At 37.8% G+C, this 19,352-nt stretch overlaps 1 protein-coding gene across 5 annotated transcripts in view; it reads right to left on the bottom strand.

Moving 5' to 3' along the window:
* Window positions 1-19,352, bottom strand: part of CNTN3 (contactin 3) — a 393,129-nt gene that overhangs the window by 246,503 nt on the left and 127,274 nt on the right. For all 5 annotated transcript variants that reach the window (XM_025271930.3, XM_044934326.2, XM_025271931.3 and 2 more), the window contains one exon: window positions 16,158-16,284. In XM_025271930.3, coding sequence (XP_025127715.3) covers window positions 16,158-16,284 — 127 coding nt within the window. The remainder of the gene's footprint in view (window positions 1-16,157; window positions 16,285-19,352) is intronic.

Raw genomic sequence — 19,352 nt, 5'->3', positions numbered from 1 at the left:
CTTTGATTTACCCAGACTGACTGAGCACATTTAATAAATTAATTGGGTAAGTGTTCAACCATCCATTTCAATTTGTCTGGGTAAAAACCTGTCCCCGAGGCACCTTCGGCTCGTCTAAGCCATCACAGAGCTATTTACTAAATGGTACACTGTGGTACAAGACCCTAAATGCCACCCAGAGGGTAGGAAACGGTAAAGGCACTAACCTGAGAGCCGTATTTATCAATGGGAAGCCAAAAGAGAAAAACAAAGTAGTTGGTTTTTAAATAAGAGTTTTTTAAACAGAAAAACCAGAATTTTTTTAAACAGTCAGCACACCAGACACGTCAAAGTAAAAAGTAGACATTACATTTAAAAACTCATTAAATATCCCGCAATCTCAAGAGCACATCCATTGCACAAAGCCATCGACTTGCCAGAAGGCTTGATTTTATAAGAAAATTACACTGGTATCAGGTCTATAAATTTAAGGGTATTATGGCAACAATCATCTCAATTCCTCTTTATAATAACTTTCAGAAAATGGGTAATAAAACACCCATCTCACAGATGAGAATTTCAATAAAACAGCTTAGCGAGCTGTTGTCAACTTTCTCCAAACTCTTAATTACAGATCAGAACTACTATCCATTTGAATTCTGGCCCAGAGATTTTTAACCATGTCATGGGTCATATAGAAACTGTATTAATACACAAAGTGTTTAACCTGGAAATAGTAGCATTGTGAAAGCACATAAAGTATTGTGAAATGTGAACATTATCACAAATAAAAGTGCATGAAGTTAAAGGAAATAATCACATAGCTGTGAAAAATGTATGAGATTTTGTAAACATAGAAAAGCCTTACAAAGGTGAAAACTTTTTTGCAAAATGCAGTTCAATATTATGTATATAAAGTTTTTAAAGATATAAAGTAATATTAAGGAAGTATTAAACATGTTTTTAAATGTATAAAAACAAAACACTTCAAGTTTAAGGTATTTTAGAGCTTTCACGGAGGGAATAGTGTGAAAAGGTTACAGGGCAAACACTGGAAATTGAGCTTTTTAGGTTTGATTTTCTAAACCGAATAGTGTTTTTATGTGGTATTCATCATTACACTTGCCTCTATGTTTGTATCATTTTCTATACCTGAAAGAGCAGGACATTTAAAAAAAAATTAATGCTAAGAAATGAATAAATTTAAAAGTTTAGTTTCTATTGATCAAAGTAGTATTGTATCATTTGCTCATCTTAAAAATTAAGACTTCCTTGATTTTTCTTTCTATATTCACATACAAGACTCCTAGGTTTAAAGCAACATTCTGAAATTAAGAGGAAAATCTGGAGGCCTCAAGTCTTTTCTTTTGAGCTGAAAAGAACAAAATGTTAAAGAAATAGAAAAACACCATAGCTGCTTTCTCATTTGTGGCAGATTTTTGCTATTGGTTTGATTTTGCTTGGCTTGTACAGTAACTCCCTTATGATCCTTCCCAAGGCAAGTCTATATTTGCATGTCTTTTAGATTACTTTCTTCTATTCGGACTTTAATCCTGCCCTTAGAATTTTGAAGTGGGACTGTAAACACCTATTACCCCTTCTTCATTTGATTCCTTCCCAAATCCTAGAACTATGGAAACTCAGAAAAGGAAATTAAGGAAAACTGTTCATCCACATTCTTTCTTAATACTCTGCACTCTTGATATACAAGGTGGTCTGCAGATGAAGGTCATGAGCACCCTAATTATCATCCAAGAGTATGCTTGAAATGCAGAATCTAGACTCTATCCGGGTCTACTAAATGAGAAAATGGCATCTTAGTGAGAGCTGCCAGTGTTTAATAGGCCCATTCAAGTTTGGAAGAACTGGTCCATAATATCCCCAAGAAGTAACCATGGATGGCCTATGAGGGACATAGATAAGAGTTACCCAATCTTGATTTATCCCATTTCATTTTCAAGAACTCTTATTAGAAAAATCAACCCTCCTTCCTTCTTTCCTTCTTCATTCTACCCTTCCTCCCTCTCTCCCTTCATCCCTTCTTAGCAAAAAAATATTTGAAAGGTAAGAGAAAAGTGTTAGTTGCTCAGTCGTGTCCCACTCTTTGTGACCCCATGGACGGTAGCCCGCCAGGTTCCTCTGTCCATGGGATTCTCTAGGCAAGAGTACTGGAGTGGGTTGCCATTCCCTTCTCCAGGGGATCTTCTAGACCCAGGGATTAAACCCAGGTCTCCCACAATGCAAGCAGATTCTTTACCATCTGAGCCACCTCTGAGTGCCTATGTGTCCAGGCTCTAAGGAAGGGGTGAAAAAAGCTCCTTCATGGAGCTTACACTGTGGGAGAAGCCCTTTTTCTGTTTCTCAGTTCCTGTCCCTCCCCCCGTGTCTAGCCCAGTCTCTATCCAACTCTACCATTAACAGCAGAATGAACAGAAATGAGATTTATAACCAACTGCTCCTTGGTTTATGGGTTGAACTCATCGTGTGACCATGAGCAATTAACCAAACTCCATTAAACCTAAGATTTCAACATGTAAAATGAAGACAGTATCATCTTCCCTACATGGTTGTTCTATCAGTTTAATTACAAACTGCTGATAAAAGAAGTAAAACAAAGGTGAAGGAGAAAAGGAAAGATATACCCATCTGAAGGCACTGCTGCTGCTGCTGCTCCTAAGTCGCTTCAGTCGTGTCCAACTCTGTGCGACACCATAGACAGCAGCCCACCAGGCTCCCCCGTCCCTGGGATTCTCCAGGCAAGAACACTGGAGTGGGTTGCCATGTCCTTCTCCAATGCATGAAGGTGAAAAGTGAAAGTGAAGTCGCTCAGTCCTGTCTGACTCTGAGCGACCCCATGGACTGCAGCCTACCGGGCTCCTCCATCCATGGGATTTTCCGGGCAAGAGTACTGGAGTGGGGTGCCATTGCCTTCTCCGATCTGAAGGCACAGTTCCAAAGAATAGCAAGGAGACATAAGATAGCCTTCCTAAGTGATCAATGAAAAGAAATAGAGGAAAACAATAGAATGGGACAGATTAGAGATCTCTTCAAGAAAATTAGAGATACCAAGGGACTATTTCATGCCATGATAGGCACAATAAAGGACAGAAACAGTATGGACCTAACAGAAGCAGAAGATATTAATAAGAGGTGACAAGAATACACAGAAACTATACAAAAAAGATCTTCATGACCCAGATAACCATGATAGTGTGATCACTCACCTAGAGCCAGATATCCTGGAATGCAAAGTCAACTGCACCCTAGGAAGCATCACTACGAAGAGCTACTGAAGGTGATGGAATTACAGCTGAGCTATTTCAAATCCTAAAAGACGATGCTGTGAAAGTGCTGCACTCAATATGCCAGCAATTATGGAAAACTCATAAGTGGCCACAGGACTGGAATAGGTCACTTTTCATTGGAATCTCAAAGAAAGGCAATGCCAAAGAACGTTCATACTGCCACACAATTGCCCTCATTTCACAAGCTTGAAAAGTAATGCTCAAAATTCTCCAAGCTAGGCTTCAAGCTAGTACATGAACTGAGAATGTCCAGATGCTCAAACTGGATTTAGAAAAGGAAGAGGAACCAGAGATCAAATTGCTGACATCCATTCAATTGTAGAAAAAGTGAGAGAATTCCACAAAAACATCTACTTCTGCTTCATTGACTATGCTTAAGCCCTTGAGTGCGTGGATCACAACAAATTGTGGAAAATTATTAAAGACATGGGAATACCAGACAACCTTACCTGCCTCCTGAGAAATCTCTATGCAGGTCAAGAAGTTACAGTTAGAATGGGACATAGAACAACAGACTAGTTCCAAATTGGGAAAGGAGTATGTAAAGGCTGTATATTGTCAACCTGCTTATTTAACTTATATGCAGAGTACATTATGCGAAATGCCAGGCTGAATGAAGCACAAGCTGGAATCAAGATTGCTAGGAGAAATTCCAATAACCTCAGATATGCAGATGACACCATCCTTACGTTAGAAAGAGAAGAGGAACTAAAGGGCCTCTTGATGAAGGTGAAAGAGGAGACTGAAAAAGCTGCCTTAAAACTCAACATTCAGAAAACGAAGATTATGGCATCCGGTCCCATCACTTCATGGCAAATAGAAGAGGAAACCATGGAAACAGTGATAGACTTTATTTTCTTGGTCTCCCAAATCACTGCAGATGGTGACTGCGGCCATGAAATTAAAAGATGCCTGCTCCTTGGAAGAAAAGCTATAACAAACCTAGACAGCATATTAAAGAGCAGAGACATTACTTTGCCAACAAAGCCCCATATAGCCAAATCTATGATTTTTCCAGTAGCCATGAATGGATGTGCGAGTTGGACTATAAAAATAGCCGAACACCAAAGAATGGATGCTTTTGAACTGTGGTGTTGGAGAAGACTCTTGAGAGTGTTTTGGACTTCAAGGAGATCAAACAAGTCAATTCTAAAGGAAATGAACCCTGAATATTCATTGGAAGCCCTGATGCTGAAGCTGAAGCTCCAATACTTTGGCCACCTGATTTGAAGAGCTGACTCTTTAGAAAATACCCTGATGCTGGGAAAGACTGAAGGCAGGAGGAGAAGGGTATGACAGAAGACAAGATGGCTGGATGGGATCACTGACTCAGAGGACAATGAGCTTGAGCAAGCTCTGGGAGATGGTAAAGGACAGGGAAGCCTGGCATGCTGCAGTCCATGGGGTTGCAAAGAGTCAGACACAACTGAGCGGCTGAACAACAACAACCATCAATCAATCAATTTATTTAAACAGTGTATATAAAACCAGTGGCTCATGGTAGTCATCCAACAAATAGGCAGGCACCAGTGTTAACATGGGAGGGCTTTCCATCCAAATCTGCAAGTCCATCCATTTGCTTTGTTTTTCTTTTCTTCCATCCTCATAGAGCGTATGCTGGTTAAATGCAACCTGTTTGATTCAATGCTTTGGGTCATCTCCTCTCATGTGGAATGAACTGTGTCTTCCACATATGGTTTGTCTGCATTTGTACCTGACTTAGAAGTCAGTGAAACGCGGGACAAAACACATGCTGGGCTTGACCTTCAGAGAATAAATCTGACAGTAAATCACAAGTAGGTGGGCTGAATTTGTAAACTGCAAACGGTTTGCTAGTTACTAAGTTATTTGACGGCTTGTGGAGGAAGAAGGGAGAACTCCTCTACATGCAAAGCAGGAAAAATGCAGTTAATTTCACACACTTTTGAATGGAGAATTGTCATGACAAACGGTACTTGTGGCTTTGTTATCTACAAAGAACAGTGTGTACCAAGGAAAAAAGGTTTCAGCTCCAAAGTCTAGAATGTTTATGGCCTGATGAAGCGTGCCTGATGGCTTCATTTGAAAATTCTGTTTTCGTGTTTAGCTGATGAATAATAAAGGTACAATGGCTATGTGGCAAATTGTAAAGATAAATAAAAACATATAGAAGCACTTCTTCTTGTCTATTTAATAGCTGGAAAGATTTAAGAGATCATAAAATATGTGGGAAAACACCTTATTTCAGTAAGCATCTAAGATGTAAAAGCTATCATATCTCTCAGTTTTGACTGAACAGCCAAAATGGAAAACATTTCTTACATTATGCATGAATGTTTCTTACTTATGTTATCTCACTCTTTGTCATATAGACACAATCTCTAAATTATTTTACTGTGCAAAAAGGCCAAAACTGCTCTTGTACATATGTTTCTGCTGTAACAAAATTATAACTGTGTTTGTTTTAGTAAACTCATCAGAGTGAAGATATACTTGAGATACTCAGAAGATGGCTAATTTTCTTTTAACAAAGCAATATAATTATGTCTCTCCTTCTTAATATTATTCATCATTAAATGGAACTCATGCCCCGGTGATATAAAATTTCTCAATATCTTATTACACATGGGTTGCTTTTCTTCTTGCTAAAAATATGTGGATTCAAAAGGGTTGTTTTTAAACTCTGCAATGTGTAAGCAACCCATGAGCCTGGGCATCCAAATGTTATTTTATTCTGAGAAAATAGAGCACTTCACTTCCTAATACAGAAATTTATTTCTGAATATTTTCAATAGAATCTTTTGTAAAGGAAATAATCAGGAAAATTGAAGGCACACAAACATACTCCTGCCACAAAGAATGTGTCTAATAAATCTACAAATTAGACTACATTTCTTTGGAGTAAATTGTAATCCAACTGTCCAGAGTTCGTGCACATCATGCACAGTGGTAAGACAGTGACAGGTAAATGGTGCATTTAGGTCATAAATTTGGGAAGCTTTCAGAAACAGACACTGCCTTTTAGCTTTGAACATGCACAATCCTTTGTGAAAGTTAAAAATGTCTACTTTTATGAAGGAATTTTGAAGTTCCTTAGGACTTTAAAGTCTCAGAATGAAATACTTTTTGAAATATGGAAATCATTTAAAACTTCATAAAAGTAAAATCTGCATATTCCAATTTCATTCCGAAAAGCTTCATGCAGTGATTTGGAGCAAAAGAAGACAGCTCTGGGGCTCTGGGGGTGATGTACACTAGCATTTCAATCATATAACATTTACACTGTGCTCTAGAAGCAGACTAACCTTGTAGCTTTAGTTCAGTGGTAAATGTCACAAGATTAAGTACCTTTGCATAATCATCATCTTGTAATGCTCTTGAATGATCTTGTAAGATCACTGTCAGCTTTCAGTGTTCAAACGCTCATTCTACATGAATTAGGATTTGCTTTTAGAATCCACAAGTGAGAAATGGTTTAATTTTCATATTTCACAACTCTGATTCTCAAGCAATAGGCTCTCAACCCTTTTAACTGCTTGGTGTGGAACTTATATATGAATTTGTTTCTAGGTCAATAACTCGAGGTTGAGATTCTGGAAGAAGTTGCAGTTCCAGAAGAAGTCCTGGGCCACTTACTCTGCCAGCTGACCTGAGGTAGCATAGATTAGATTGGTCCATTTCTAAATTTCAGTTACACACTCTATACAACAGGAAGCTGTTACTGGCCTACAATTTCTTTAAGACATTGTACAGGCCCTTGGGTTAACAGGTTTTGAATCTTAAGTATAAAGCATAAGGTGGGGATATTTCAACTGGGAGTTAATAGTTTTAAATGATGGAAACAGTAATTGTGACTTCTAAGAAATAACAGAATCATCAATCATGGGGAGTATATGGATCACTACCTACCAATACAGAGAACAAAATATGTGTAAGATTCTGTGTATGTTTGTGTGCAAACAAAAGTTTAGGTAACAATGAGTAAATTAACATAAAAAGCCTAGATTCTAAGTGTCGAAAGGTATTTTCAAACCATAAGGCACGCTATCAATCACTGCTGAATTCCTACCATCAGTCGTAGCAGGTAGGTGAGCATACTGGGTGCTCATAGAAGTTTCCTGAATGAAGTAAGCTTATTCTACCCCCTAACCTAGCCCTCCTAGCCTCCATACAGTCATCCCTCTCACTGTGGTCATCCATATTATCGATAAATATCTCAAAGACAGGGAATGAATGTATAATTATTTTCACTACCATCCAGTTATTATTTATTTACCATACTAATTATTATTGGATATGGCAACCTCTTTACACAAAACCACACTAGTATGGAATGAGAATCATGAAGATAAACATAGACATATCTTATTGTCAGTTTAATTTAAGGCACTAAATCCTAACTTGGATCTTCCACTAAAACTCTGAAATAAAAGGTTAGAGAATATCACCCTTTGAAATCGAAACGAACAAAACTCAGTGACAATAAATTGAGTGACAATCAGATAGTTTCAAAATAATCTCAGGATGTAATTCATCTCATGGTTGACTGTATTATCCTTCAAGGTATGTACACCAACTTATAAAGTTTGGTCAGAAAAAATGGAAACATAAACAATATTCTGGAGAAAAACAAATGCTACATATTAGAGTTTGATGAAAAACCAAGAAAAAAGCAAAATAATTTACTAAATTCTTTAAGAAGCTGGGGCTGGGTTTTGAAAATATGCCCACATTAAACACTTGTTAAATCAACAGGCAATACTTTATTTAGGGTTTGACAGGAAAATTAGGAATTTAATCACAGAAGCAATTTGTGGTTGTGGATGCAGCTTTCAAGTTAATAAGCAAATGCATTTGTGTTCAAATGCAATGTTTGTTAATATGTTTACTGAAGTGATGAGAATAATTGCAGCCCTTGAAGAATGAGTGCCTGAATTTGCATATTTAATACTTTATCCAAAAATAACTAGTTAGGCTTCAGCAATAATTAGTGAAGATACAAATGAGTTAAACTGTGATGCTGTGTTTTTAAAAATGAATTTCTAAAATGTATTTCGTGACAGAGATCCCCACTCATTGATAAATTTTAATCATATACAATAAAAAAAGACATAAGAAGAGATGAGACCTACACTGGGATTAAAAACAATTTAACTCCTCAGTTTATATAGGTAAAGCCTAGCTCAGACTGACCAGTGATTACCTTTATATTACGCTGAGAAGAATCAAAGATGGCTGCGCTTTCTGCATCTCTGCTTCCCTTTCAGCTTTTACTGGCAGCATCTTTCTCATTCTCCTCTGGACAGGCCACGCCTCCCAGGACCCAGGCATGGCCACTGAGACCATTCCTACTTTCAGGCCTTAGAGATTAGTTAGTTGTATAACTGTGATCCAGTTGATTTAACTAGTATTTGATCAGTATCTGTTTTCCTTCCTTCTTGCCTCATGACAAAAACATAACAACAACAAAAATATGTTGATTTTTCAACGGCCATCTTTAATATCTAAAACCTAACCTCTACATTTCTCCTGGGTTGTGACTACTGACAGTATTAGCTGTGTTTTTATTTCATGTTTTTCTGACACCTTTCAGAGCTTTTGGTAACACTAATAGGAAAGATTTCCTCTTTTTCTAGTTAACATTTTGTGGAGGATGTAAGTACACCTAGGCAGTCATCTTTGCCATTTCAAGGGCAATCTGTCTTAAAATAGAGCCATAAAGAAGGGCTCAATCCAAATTTAAGAATATCCTATAGAAGCAACTATAGATTGCTTCTGTTCCTGTGATGCTTCATGACACTCTTGACTCCTGAAATAAAACCTAATCCCAAACTGTTTCTGTTTCCTCCCAGTTAACTTCACCCCATTTCTTCATTCATGCCACCCATTTACTTTTCACTACCATCCCCATGGAAAAGAAATGCAAAAAAGCAAAATGGCTGTCTGGGGAGGCTTTACAAATAGCTGTGAAAAGAAGAGACGCCAAAAGCAAAGGAGAAAAGGAAAGATATAAGCATCTGAATGCAGAGTTCCAAGAATAGCAAGAAGAGAAAAGAAAGCCTTCCTCAGCGATCAATGCAAAGAGATAGAGGAAAACAACAGAATGGGAAAGACTAGAGATCTCTTCAAGAAAATTAGAGATACCAAGGGAACATTTCATGCAAAGATGGGATCGATAAAGGACAGAAATGGTATGGAACTAACAGAAGCAGAAGATATTAAGAAGAGGTGGCAAAAATACACAGAAGAACTGTACAAAAAAGATCTTCATGACCCAGATAATCACGATGGTGTGATCACTGACCTAGAGCCAGACATCCTGGAATGTGAAGTTCAGTGGGCCTTAGAAAGCAGCACTACAAACAAAGCTAGTGGAGGTGATGGAATTCCAATTGAGCTATTTCAAATCCTGAAAGATGATGCTGTGCAAGTGCTGCACTCAATATGTCAGCAAATTTGGAAAACTCAGCAGTGGCCACAGGACTGGAAAAGGTCAGTTTTCATTCCAATCCCAAAGAAAGGCAATGCCAAAGAATGCTCAAACTACCACACAACTGCACTCATCTCACACGCTAGTAAAGTAATGCTCAAAATTCTCTAAGCAAGTGTTCAGTAATACGTAAACCGTGAACTTCCTGATGTTCAAGCTGGTTTTAGAATAGGCAGAGGAACCAGAGATCAAATTGTCAACATCCGCTGGATCATGGAAAATGCAAGAGAGTTCCAGAAAAGCATCTATTTCTGCTTTATTGACTACGCCAATGCCTTTGACTGCGTGGATCACAATAAACTGTGGAAAATTCTGAAAGAGATGGGAATACCAGACCACCTGATCTGTCTCTTGAGAAATTTGTATGCAGGTCGGGAAGCAACAAGTAGAACTGGACATGGAACAACAGACTGGTTCCAAATAGGAAAAGGAGTTCATCAAGGCTGTATACTGTCACCCTGCTTATTTAACTTCTATGCAGAGTACATCATGAGAAACGCTGGACTGGAAGAAGCAGAAGCTGGAATCAAGATTGCTGGGAGAAATATCAATAACCGCAGAAATGCAGATGACACCACCCTTATGGCAGAAAGTGAAGAGGAACTCAAAAGCTGCTTGATGAAAATGAAAGTGGAGAGTGAAAAAGTTGGCTTAAAGCTCAACATTCAGAAAACGAAGATTATGGCATCCGGTCCCATCACTTCATGGGAAATAGATGGGGAAACAGTGGAAACAGTGTCAGACTTTATTTTTTGGGGGTCCAAAATCACTGCAGATGGTGGTTGCAGCCATGAAATTAAAAGACGCTTACTCCTTAGAAGGAAAGTTATGACCAACCTAGATTGTATATTCAAAAGCAGAGACATTACTTTGCCAACAAAGGTCCATCTAGTCAAGGCTACGGTTTTTCCAGTAGTCATGTATGGATGTGAGAGTTGGACTGTGAAGAAGGCTGAGTGCCGAAGAATTGATGCTTTTGAAGTGTGGTGTTGGAGAAGACTCTTGAGAGTCCCTTGGACTTCAAGGAGATCCAACCAGTGCATTCTGAAGGAGATCAGCCCTGGGATTTCTTTGGAAGGAATGATGCAAAAGCTGAAACTCCAGTACTTTGGCCACCTCATGCGAAGAGTTGACTCTTTGGAAAAGACTCTGATGCTGGGTGGGACTGGGGGCAGGAGGAGAAGGGGACGACAGAGGATGAGATGGCTGGATGGCATCACCGACTCAATTGACGTGAGTCTGAGTGAACTCCGGGAGTTGGTGACGGACAGGGTGGCCTGGCGTGCTGCAATTCATGGGGTCGCAAAGAGTCGGACGTGACTGAGCGACTGAACTGAACTGATTTGCTAAGCATTTTGAATGAAGGATGAAGAAAGACCTGTCTTCACCTTAAGGGAGTTACATTCAACCAGGCAAGTATACTTCATTTTAGTAAATTCCATAATCCAGGAAGGCATAGGTACAATAGGCAGTGCATGGTGGGAACATGGAACCCAGCTCTGAGGGTATTGAGAAGGCTTCATGGGAGAGATAGTAGCATAGTCAAGTTTAAAATGCCTACCTCTACTTGCCATCAGGCACCACAGAAATTCTTTCTACTTAGTGTTTGCAATCATTTCAATTATGTAAACATTTCAGTGCTCTTAGTAAAAGTGACTGTGGGTTTGGGGACCACAGCTCATCAGCTAGAGAAGTCGGGATGCCAAGGGAAGTTGAGCTTGAGGACAAACAGAGAATTGAGCCTAGTAACCTGGCAGAATGCATTGTATCTCCTTAGGACCAAGAGACTTTAGAAGAATAAAGGGACAACCTGCATATAATCAAAGATATACTAAATACAGTCATATTGTATTATTATAATGTATCACATCCTATACATAATACATACGCTATGGATGCTCTACCCTATAAACTGTATGTGGTCCCATGTACAGTGTTACATTTGTGTGTCTGCAAGGATGTGTGTTTTTAGATAACAAGTAAACACCTTACACTTACTCCCTGGATAAATGATGGCCAGAAATTAGTCCATTATTATTATTTTTTCTTTCTTATACTGGATGCACTTAGTAGAATTCTAATAAATTAAACACATGAAAGCTAACTCCATTACAGCAAACACTACTTAAAAGGGAGAAACTACCACCTGAAAATCTGCATTTTGCAGTGCTATGTAGTCCTTACAATGTGTATATACAAGAGTCCTCCCCTGTACTTCATTAAAATTGCTTACTTATTATATAAAGCTGGAAGAGAATTATACTCTGGTTGCTTCCTTGTGCTGAGAATAAAACAGAACATTTATAGAAAAGCTGTGGATCCAACAAGGATCAAAGTAGAGCACTGCTGCCCAACAGAACTTTCTGCAAGCACAGAAATGTCCATTTGTGTGTCCAATACAGTAGCTATTAGCTACATGTGGCTATTGAGCTCTGGAAACGAGGATGCCATGACTGAGGAACTGAATTCTTAGTTGAACTGATTTAAACATACACGGGCACATTTGGCTACTGGCTACCATACTGGACGGCACAGCCTGTTAAGTCTTGAGCCAGACTAAATGTTGTAAACACAAAACCCACATGGCCCACATTCACATTTAAGGCTTATCATCTTTGGCCTTTACTATGTTTAAAAAGTGAGAGTCAACATTAGAAATATAGAGATTCAAAAAAAGAAAATTTCTCAATTTTAAACATCTCTTGAAAAGGTTTTGTAGTAGTGGACCAGGGTTCCTGGATGATAACAACTGGCCAGTGCTCAGAAGCAATCATGACCACTGGATGGACTTCTGGCTAAATGTGGGACAGTCTCTCGTCATGATTCAGTGTGTCTACATGTTATTAAGGGCCGCCTCTCTTAGTTTGTTACTTGCCTGGTCCCCACTGACATTTCCATATTAAACCCTGGTCAGTCCAATATGTGCCTTGTAATGCTGAATGCATTAGTTGAAGTGATCTTATTTGGGGTCTTTCCTCTTAGCAAATGATAGGCATATTTAACTCTATGAGAAGTCAGAGAAAATCCTTCCCATTTAAAAAATGTTATTAATACTTCCTCAGGGCAACCTCTTTTAGCATCATCAGCAATTACAACCAGACTGAATACTAATTAACCTTTAAACATAGGCTTTGGGGCTCAAGCGGGAAGAGGCAAAAGAAAGAATAAAATTCTCAATTAAACCCTAAGATGAGTAATTTCTCTTGAGAATTTCTGAACTTTTAGATTTCTAATATGGCCAATTAAGAGTTCTTTTTACCAAGTGGGATAATAACAAAGACAAGATCTCTCATCAGAAAAGTTTACCTCAGTCTACAAGACAGGATCTGGGCTTTCAAAAGGATATTCCTTTACAAGACTCTTAGACTTTACTCTGAGTCTTAGAGAATGTGTTTGGGTTGCTTTTAATTTACATTTTCACATGAACTGTTAATTTCCTCCTTGATATCTTTCTTTTACCCTCCCTTCTTCCCTTCCCTCATTCTTTCCTCCCTCCCTCCCTTTTCTCTTTCTTATCTATGTGCTTGTATTTATAAATACTTACAAAAACATATCCTTTCTATAAATTAATGTAAAAAAAAAAATCCCCATGTTAGATGGCTCAGATGGTAAAGAATCTGCCTGCAATTCAGAAGACTCAGGTTCAATCCCTAGACTGGGAAGATCCCCTGGAGAATGAAATGGCTACCCACTCCAGTATTCCTGCCTGGAGAATTTGATGGACAGAGGAGCCTGGTAGGCTACAGTCCATAGGATGGCAAAGAGTTGGACACGACTGACCAACTAACACTGTCTTTCACTTTCAAAGTCATTACCTATTTGCACTATTTATTCATAATTTTTAAAGGATAGCAGAAAATAAGAACCAGCAAGTGTATTTTCTTCTGGAACAGGTAAAGGAATAATGCAGGATATTACTTGGTTGACTATTAAAATCAAAAACTAGGAGAAAAATCAGGCCATAAGTGAAGGTGTTGTCTAAGCAAAGAGTCGGACACTACTGAGCAACTGAACTGAACTGAAGTAGATGAGGTATAATTACAGCCCACTGTAGTCTATAATCCCATCTACTCATCAGCATAATTACGGATTCAGATAACATGGTAATAAGGAATCACTGCTTATTATAGGAAAGCCTAATATTTTCACAGTGAAAAGAGGTTTCCTCATGCTTTTTCTAGGTCTCAATTTCTAGTAACTCTAATGTGAAATTTTATACTGGTCAGAAGTTTTAACTTCAGAGTATCTTTAGAGCTATAATGAAAGTGTTTTCTATTTGCCTATAAACCAAATATTTTAAAACAATACCTAGCATGTAAAATTTCTTCATTTATCAAACTTAAAACTGATTAATTAATTTCAGTCACACATCTCCTATTTTCAGGTACAGATTTGTTTCTAAATGCAACATATAGTGTCTCAGGACATACAATAAAACATAAAAAGTACTGTGCAAATGACAGAACTTTGTCAACATTTTATACATGTTATCAGTTTATTTAAACACATACATCATGTCTATACAATAGCATTTTGAAAACACCTGGTACTTTAATTGTATTTACTCTAATTGTAATACACTGACATTAAAATAAGTACCTGATAAATAAATAAACACAACAAAAAGATATTTCTGAATTTCTAAGCTCAAGAATTCTTGCTGTTTGATTACTTTACCAACATAATTAATCTATTCATTTAGAAATAAAATCCTACGTGACTATATCTTATATCTTGACAAGTTTTCAACTGAACACATTCATCACCAAATTATTCATAAGATAAAATGCCAGGAAATAATTTTACTGACAACAACCAAAAAAAAAAAAAAAAACCAGCCCACACATGAGTCATTCACATGGATTCTTTAAAATATTTACAGTCATATCTAAAAGGATAATCTTCCATTTCAGGGAGAAACAAACAGATGCATTTAGAAAGTGTTAGATGTCCTACAAAAACGCTGGTGAAAATGTTTCCAGGATAATGTCCTAATTAAGTGGATCTGTTCATCTTCCCTTCAAAGAAGAAAATATTTCCACCTGTTGCAGGTACGGTGTCTGATTAACTGACCAAGCTCATAAAATAGTTTTTTGTTTGATTTTAAATCATGTTGACAACTTTTCTTATTTCTATAGGTTAAGGAAAAGGCAGAGAGAAGAAAATCTTCTATCACCTCAGCCAATTCTGACCAGTAACCAGGATCATTACAAGTATTGTATTGAAAATACTCAACAGGTGCTCAATATATATGCTGTTGAGTACTGCTGACAGAAACTGACCTTTACTTGCAAATGCAAAAATACAAAGGTCTACCTTCTAACCTAAGGTTGACCCAAGTTAACAATGATTGTTGGCTACTATTATCAACATGGGTTAAGAGAACAATAGGAGTTCAATAAGATCTACATCACTACTCAAAACACTAAGAATTTCATTAATAAAGGCTGAAGTCTGCTTGTTCTTCAGGTTATAGAAAAGGTTTTGCCAAGCAAAGTTGACTGTAAACAGGGAGTTTGAGACAAACGCTTGCAGTACTCAAAAGAGCATGTTGTTTTCAAGGTGCCTCCGGCACTTTCTCATAACCATTTAAATAAAAGCAGCATATCCTGTTTATAAAGAATTCATCTCTTCATTAATGTGGGTCCCCTGAGAACCCTAAAAGTAAAAATCGTTAATCCTGTATTATTTAATAAAGTATATACCATCACACCCAAATAAACTATCATCATCTCACCAAATATATTTTTATCTTAAGGTGATGGGAGTTCAGTTTTGTTTTTTTTTTTGTTTTTTTTTTTTCCTGTTTTTCCTTATACCTTTCTGTGTTGCTGCAAGGTTTCTAGTGAACAAGTTATTATTTATATTATTTGAAAAATGTATACTTTCACATGAAAAAAATACAATAAAATTTATTTTCTCTTCAAGAACAGTTAGTATGACTTTAGTAGGAATGTATTTTATTCTTCTACACTGTATGAACCTTGTAACACATACTCAGTAAAATAATAAAGGAAGAAGGATAGATGCTGTTACCTTTTTCTAAAACTGTGATTGCTACATACTTTTACAACATATTTAATTTCATCCCTACAATGGATGTGTTCCCAAAAACTACATGTAAATCCAAGTTTATACATTAATTTCTACCACAAATCAATGAAAAGACATTGCTTATTTAAGAGACTCTATCATGTTTTCTTTAATCAAGAATTCTTACTGTAAAGTAAACAATCAATCAAATATACAAAATATGGACCCAAAGTTTAGGTATGACTGTTGAATATAGCTTCATGTATTATAACTTACTGATAGCATAAGTATACTGAAGCAAAAAAAATAAGTTCACAGTTGCCAAATTGCTTTTTTTTTTAATATGGATTTTCAAACTTTTTCCACTGTACCTGTAATGAGGTGAAGGGTTGCCCCGTGCTTCACAATTTAAAGTTATTTTTTTATCCTCTGAGCCAACAGGAAAAATGCTGTTGCTGGGTTCTTTGACAAACACTGGGCCCTGTGAGAGCAGCTCACCTATATGGGTAGAAGACATCCAAAAAATAATCATAATAAGTAAAAGGTACTGTACCAGCTGCACTCTAGAATCAAAGAAGAAAAGCAACCAACCAGTGTCTCTAGTGCTGTTTTTAAAAAAAGGGAAGCAGACACCGCTTCTTCCCTTATCCACAAAGATGCTCCGCAGGCCCTGCTTTGTTGACAAGGCATCACTGAAGCTGTCCTTGCAACCTAGTAACACTTCTAAGAAAATGAAAATTACTATCAAAACCACTGTCATATTAATAAGATTACTTAAACGAATAAATAAGGCTGTACTAATCATTTTTATAATATAAATTCTACCTAAATTATCACTGGTGAATTACCTGGTCTAGGAAGTCTTTCTGTCATAAGCCTCTTTACAAAACTAAAGCTGTATTCAAAATCACTTGAAACCCTGAGTATTGTCTTTCTCATAATACTTGCCATGCACGCAAATCTGAGTGTTGACAATGTTATTTTGCATTCCAACCTCAAAACGCTCAATATTTGGTAGGATTTCCATTTGATTACTAGCAAATTGGAGAGAAGGATACAACACTGAACAAGTGTCCTTTAAAAAGTGCTTTTACTTTGGTTAAGAGAACTTGAACTTTCTGAGAATTTCCATATATACAGAACTAGAAACCTGTGTCTTTGTATGATGAATTTAAAAAGGAAAGAAATAATGCCATCACTAACAGCTTATGCCACTGCAATTGTATACTCACTGGCAGAGCATTCTGAAAACAAACACATTCACAGGAAAAAATACAAGCACAACCAAACTCCTTACTCCTATCTTGAAATGCTCAGTAAAACTGCAGGAAAAAATAAATAAATAACCAGACTAGGAGACAAGGAGAACCTCTGAAGAGATAACAAAGAAAATTAAATAGAAAAGCATTCAAAAAGCCTAAGAACAATTTAGGCTACCTAAGTAGTAATAGCATTACAACATTAACAAAAAATTTCCCATATTAACAGGAATAGTAAAATAACACACTACTGAAAACAATCATTGAAATGATGAAAAAGCCACAATGAAAGCCACCATGTGAATTCTACGTGTCCACATCTGTTAACTTTCACCACGCTTTATGAGATAAGTCCTGTAATTATTCCCAATGTACAGAAGAGAAGGGGTCCAAAAGTGGGTTTATGAAACACGCAAGTACACACAGCTTTTCAGAACGTGCAGTTGATGATAGAAATGGCAGTCTGGAGACTGTGCAGTCAAACGTCAAGCTTTGGCTGACTCTGAGCACTCTTCACTGAAACATCACCACACAGTTAACCCTTACTATGGCCCACAATGATTTAAGAAAGTCGTGGGCTGTCCTCAGAAGTCCCTGGTTTTTATTTACATATAAGGGGAAAATGTCACAAGGGGGAGAAAAGTCTTACTTTCCCTTTGGACAATCTCCAGAAGAAAGGGATTTTGAAACAGGTACTAAACCAACAGCTCTTAATTAAAAAGAGCCAATGCTGTCATTTTCTTGAATTTTCCCCCTCAGTTTATTGCATAAAAGAAAAAAAAAAGTGTATCATTAATTGCCGGGGACCAGCCCCGGCTGATCCAGGGTATTCGAAGGAGAGACGGCTAGGCGAGGGTCAGGGAATAACTGTTTAATTACACTTTAATTAAGGATACAAAGAGTAATAGAATAAGGATAGCTCAGTAGGAAAATTCAGTGGAGAAAAGAAGCTGAGTGGCTTGGTTTACGCGGAAAATCAATATAACCCGTGACACCAGGTTAGCTCTGACCACGGAGGCCGCAGGCGCCCTCTCGAATAGCGGAAGGTGCCCCACCTTAGACACCTTCTCGAGTGGGTCTTAGAAGCCCAGGCAAATAAATGGTCGCAGAGGACATCCGCGCTCCAGATGGACGCTCAGCTGGAATTTGGGAGAGAGAGTGACATGGGGAGACCAAGTTTCAGTGAACAAGGCCCGCACTTTATTTTCCAAAGTAGTTTTTATACCTTAAGTTATGCATAGAGGATAATGGGGGAAGGGGTAGAGTCATGCAGCAAGCCAGGCTTTTTTCCTGTAAACTTATCATATGCAAAAGTTCAGGTGATAGACATCATCTTCTGGCCCGGAGGCCTGTTAACATTTTAAGAAACTTATCTTTCTCTAAAGGTGATTATTCCAAAGTCAGGCGCCAGCCTTCCAAAAAGCATTGAACAAAGCTGCATTTTACATTTCTATACACCCATTATATCAATCAATACACTGCCAAGGACACAGTAGGAGTATGGAGACTTAGCAGCAAACATTGGCCCAACAAGTGAAAAACCCTTCACCAATACATTTTCTAATCAATCTTTTAACTACTCAAAGGAATCTGTGTTTAGGCAGTTTAGAACATCTCCTGCCTCTCACAGTTGGGAGGCTCTGAACAATCACATGTGGCCGGAAAAACCCATTCAGGCAGGCTAGAAGATTTCCAAAGGAGTTTGTAGGTTAAACACTGTCACACCCAGGAATTATTAACTGGAGCTGTGAGCTAACTCTTTTTTCAGAGAGAGGTAGTGGGGGACAGCCCCCCGTAAAGTCAGAGGTGTAGGTGAAAGCACAAAGCAGAAAGTAGGCAGACTCTGGTTTTGGGGGTAGATGCTCGAGAATTTCCAGGGGGACTCCTGAGGCTCGATCCCGCCTTTGCGTATGCCGAGCCTCCTTCCTCACGACCTTTGTCATGGGCGGAGTGCCTCACGCTGGCTCCCGGAAGTGATAGAATTCCAGTTGAGCTATTCCAGATCCTCACTCAATATGCAATGTGCCGGCTCCCAGCAATTAATAATATTTACTGTCTTAGAAATTTGAATATATTTCTGTCTGTTACAATGTCTGCCTGTATTTACAAAAAAAGATAGGTTTTTTCCTAGTGTTTTTTCTAGTGCAATGGCTTCTGAATATTTTGAGTGGCATATATTTTACTCATTTAGGAGATGGTATAGCAGTGTTGTCCTGACCAACCGATGTTTGCAGGGCCTGACAGCAATAATATATTAACATAATAGTGTATGTTTGAAACCAACAGGTAAGTTGGGGAAGCAAACCA

Source organism: Bubalus bubalis, chromosome 21 (assembly GCF_019923935.1).
Source record: "Bubalus bubalis isolate 160015118507 breed Murrah chromosome 21, NDDB_SH_1, whole genome shotgun sequence".
Lineage (NCBI taxonomy): Eukaryota > Metazoa > Chordata > Mammalia > Artiodactyla > Bovidae > Bubalus > Bubalus bubalis.
This window is presented reverse-complemented; position numbering and strand designations above follow the sequence as displayed.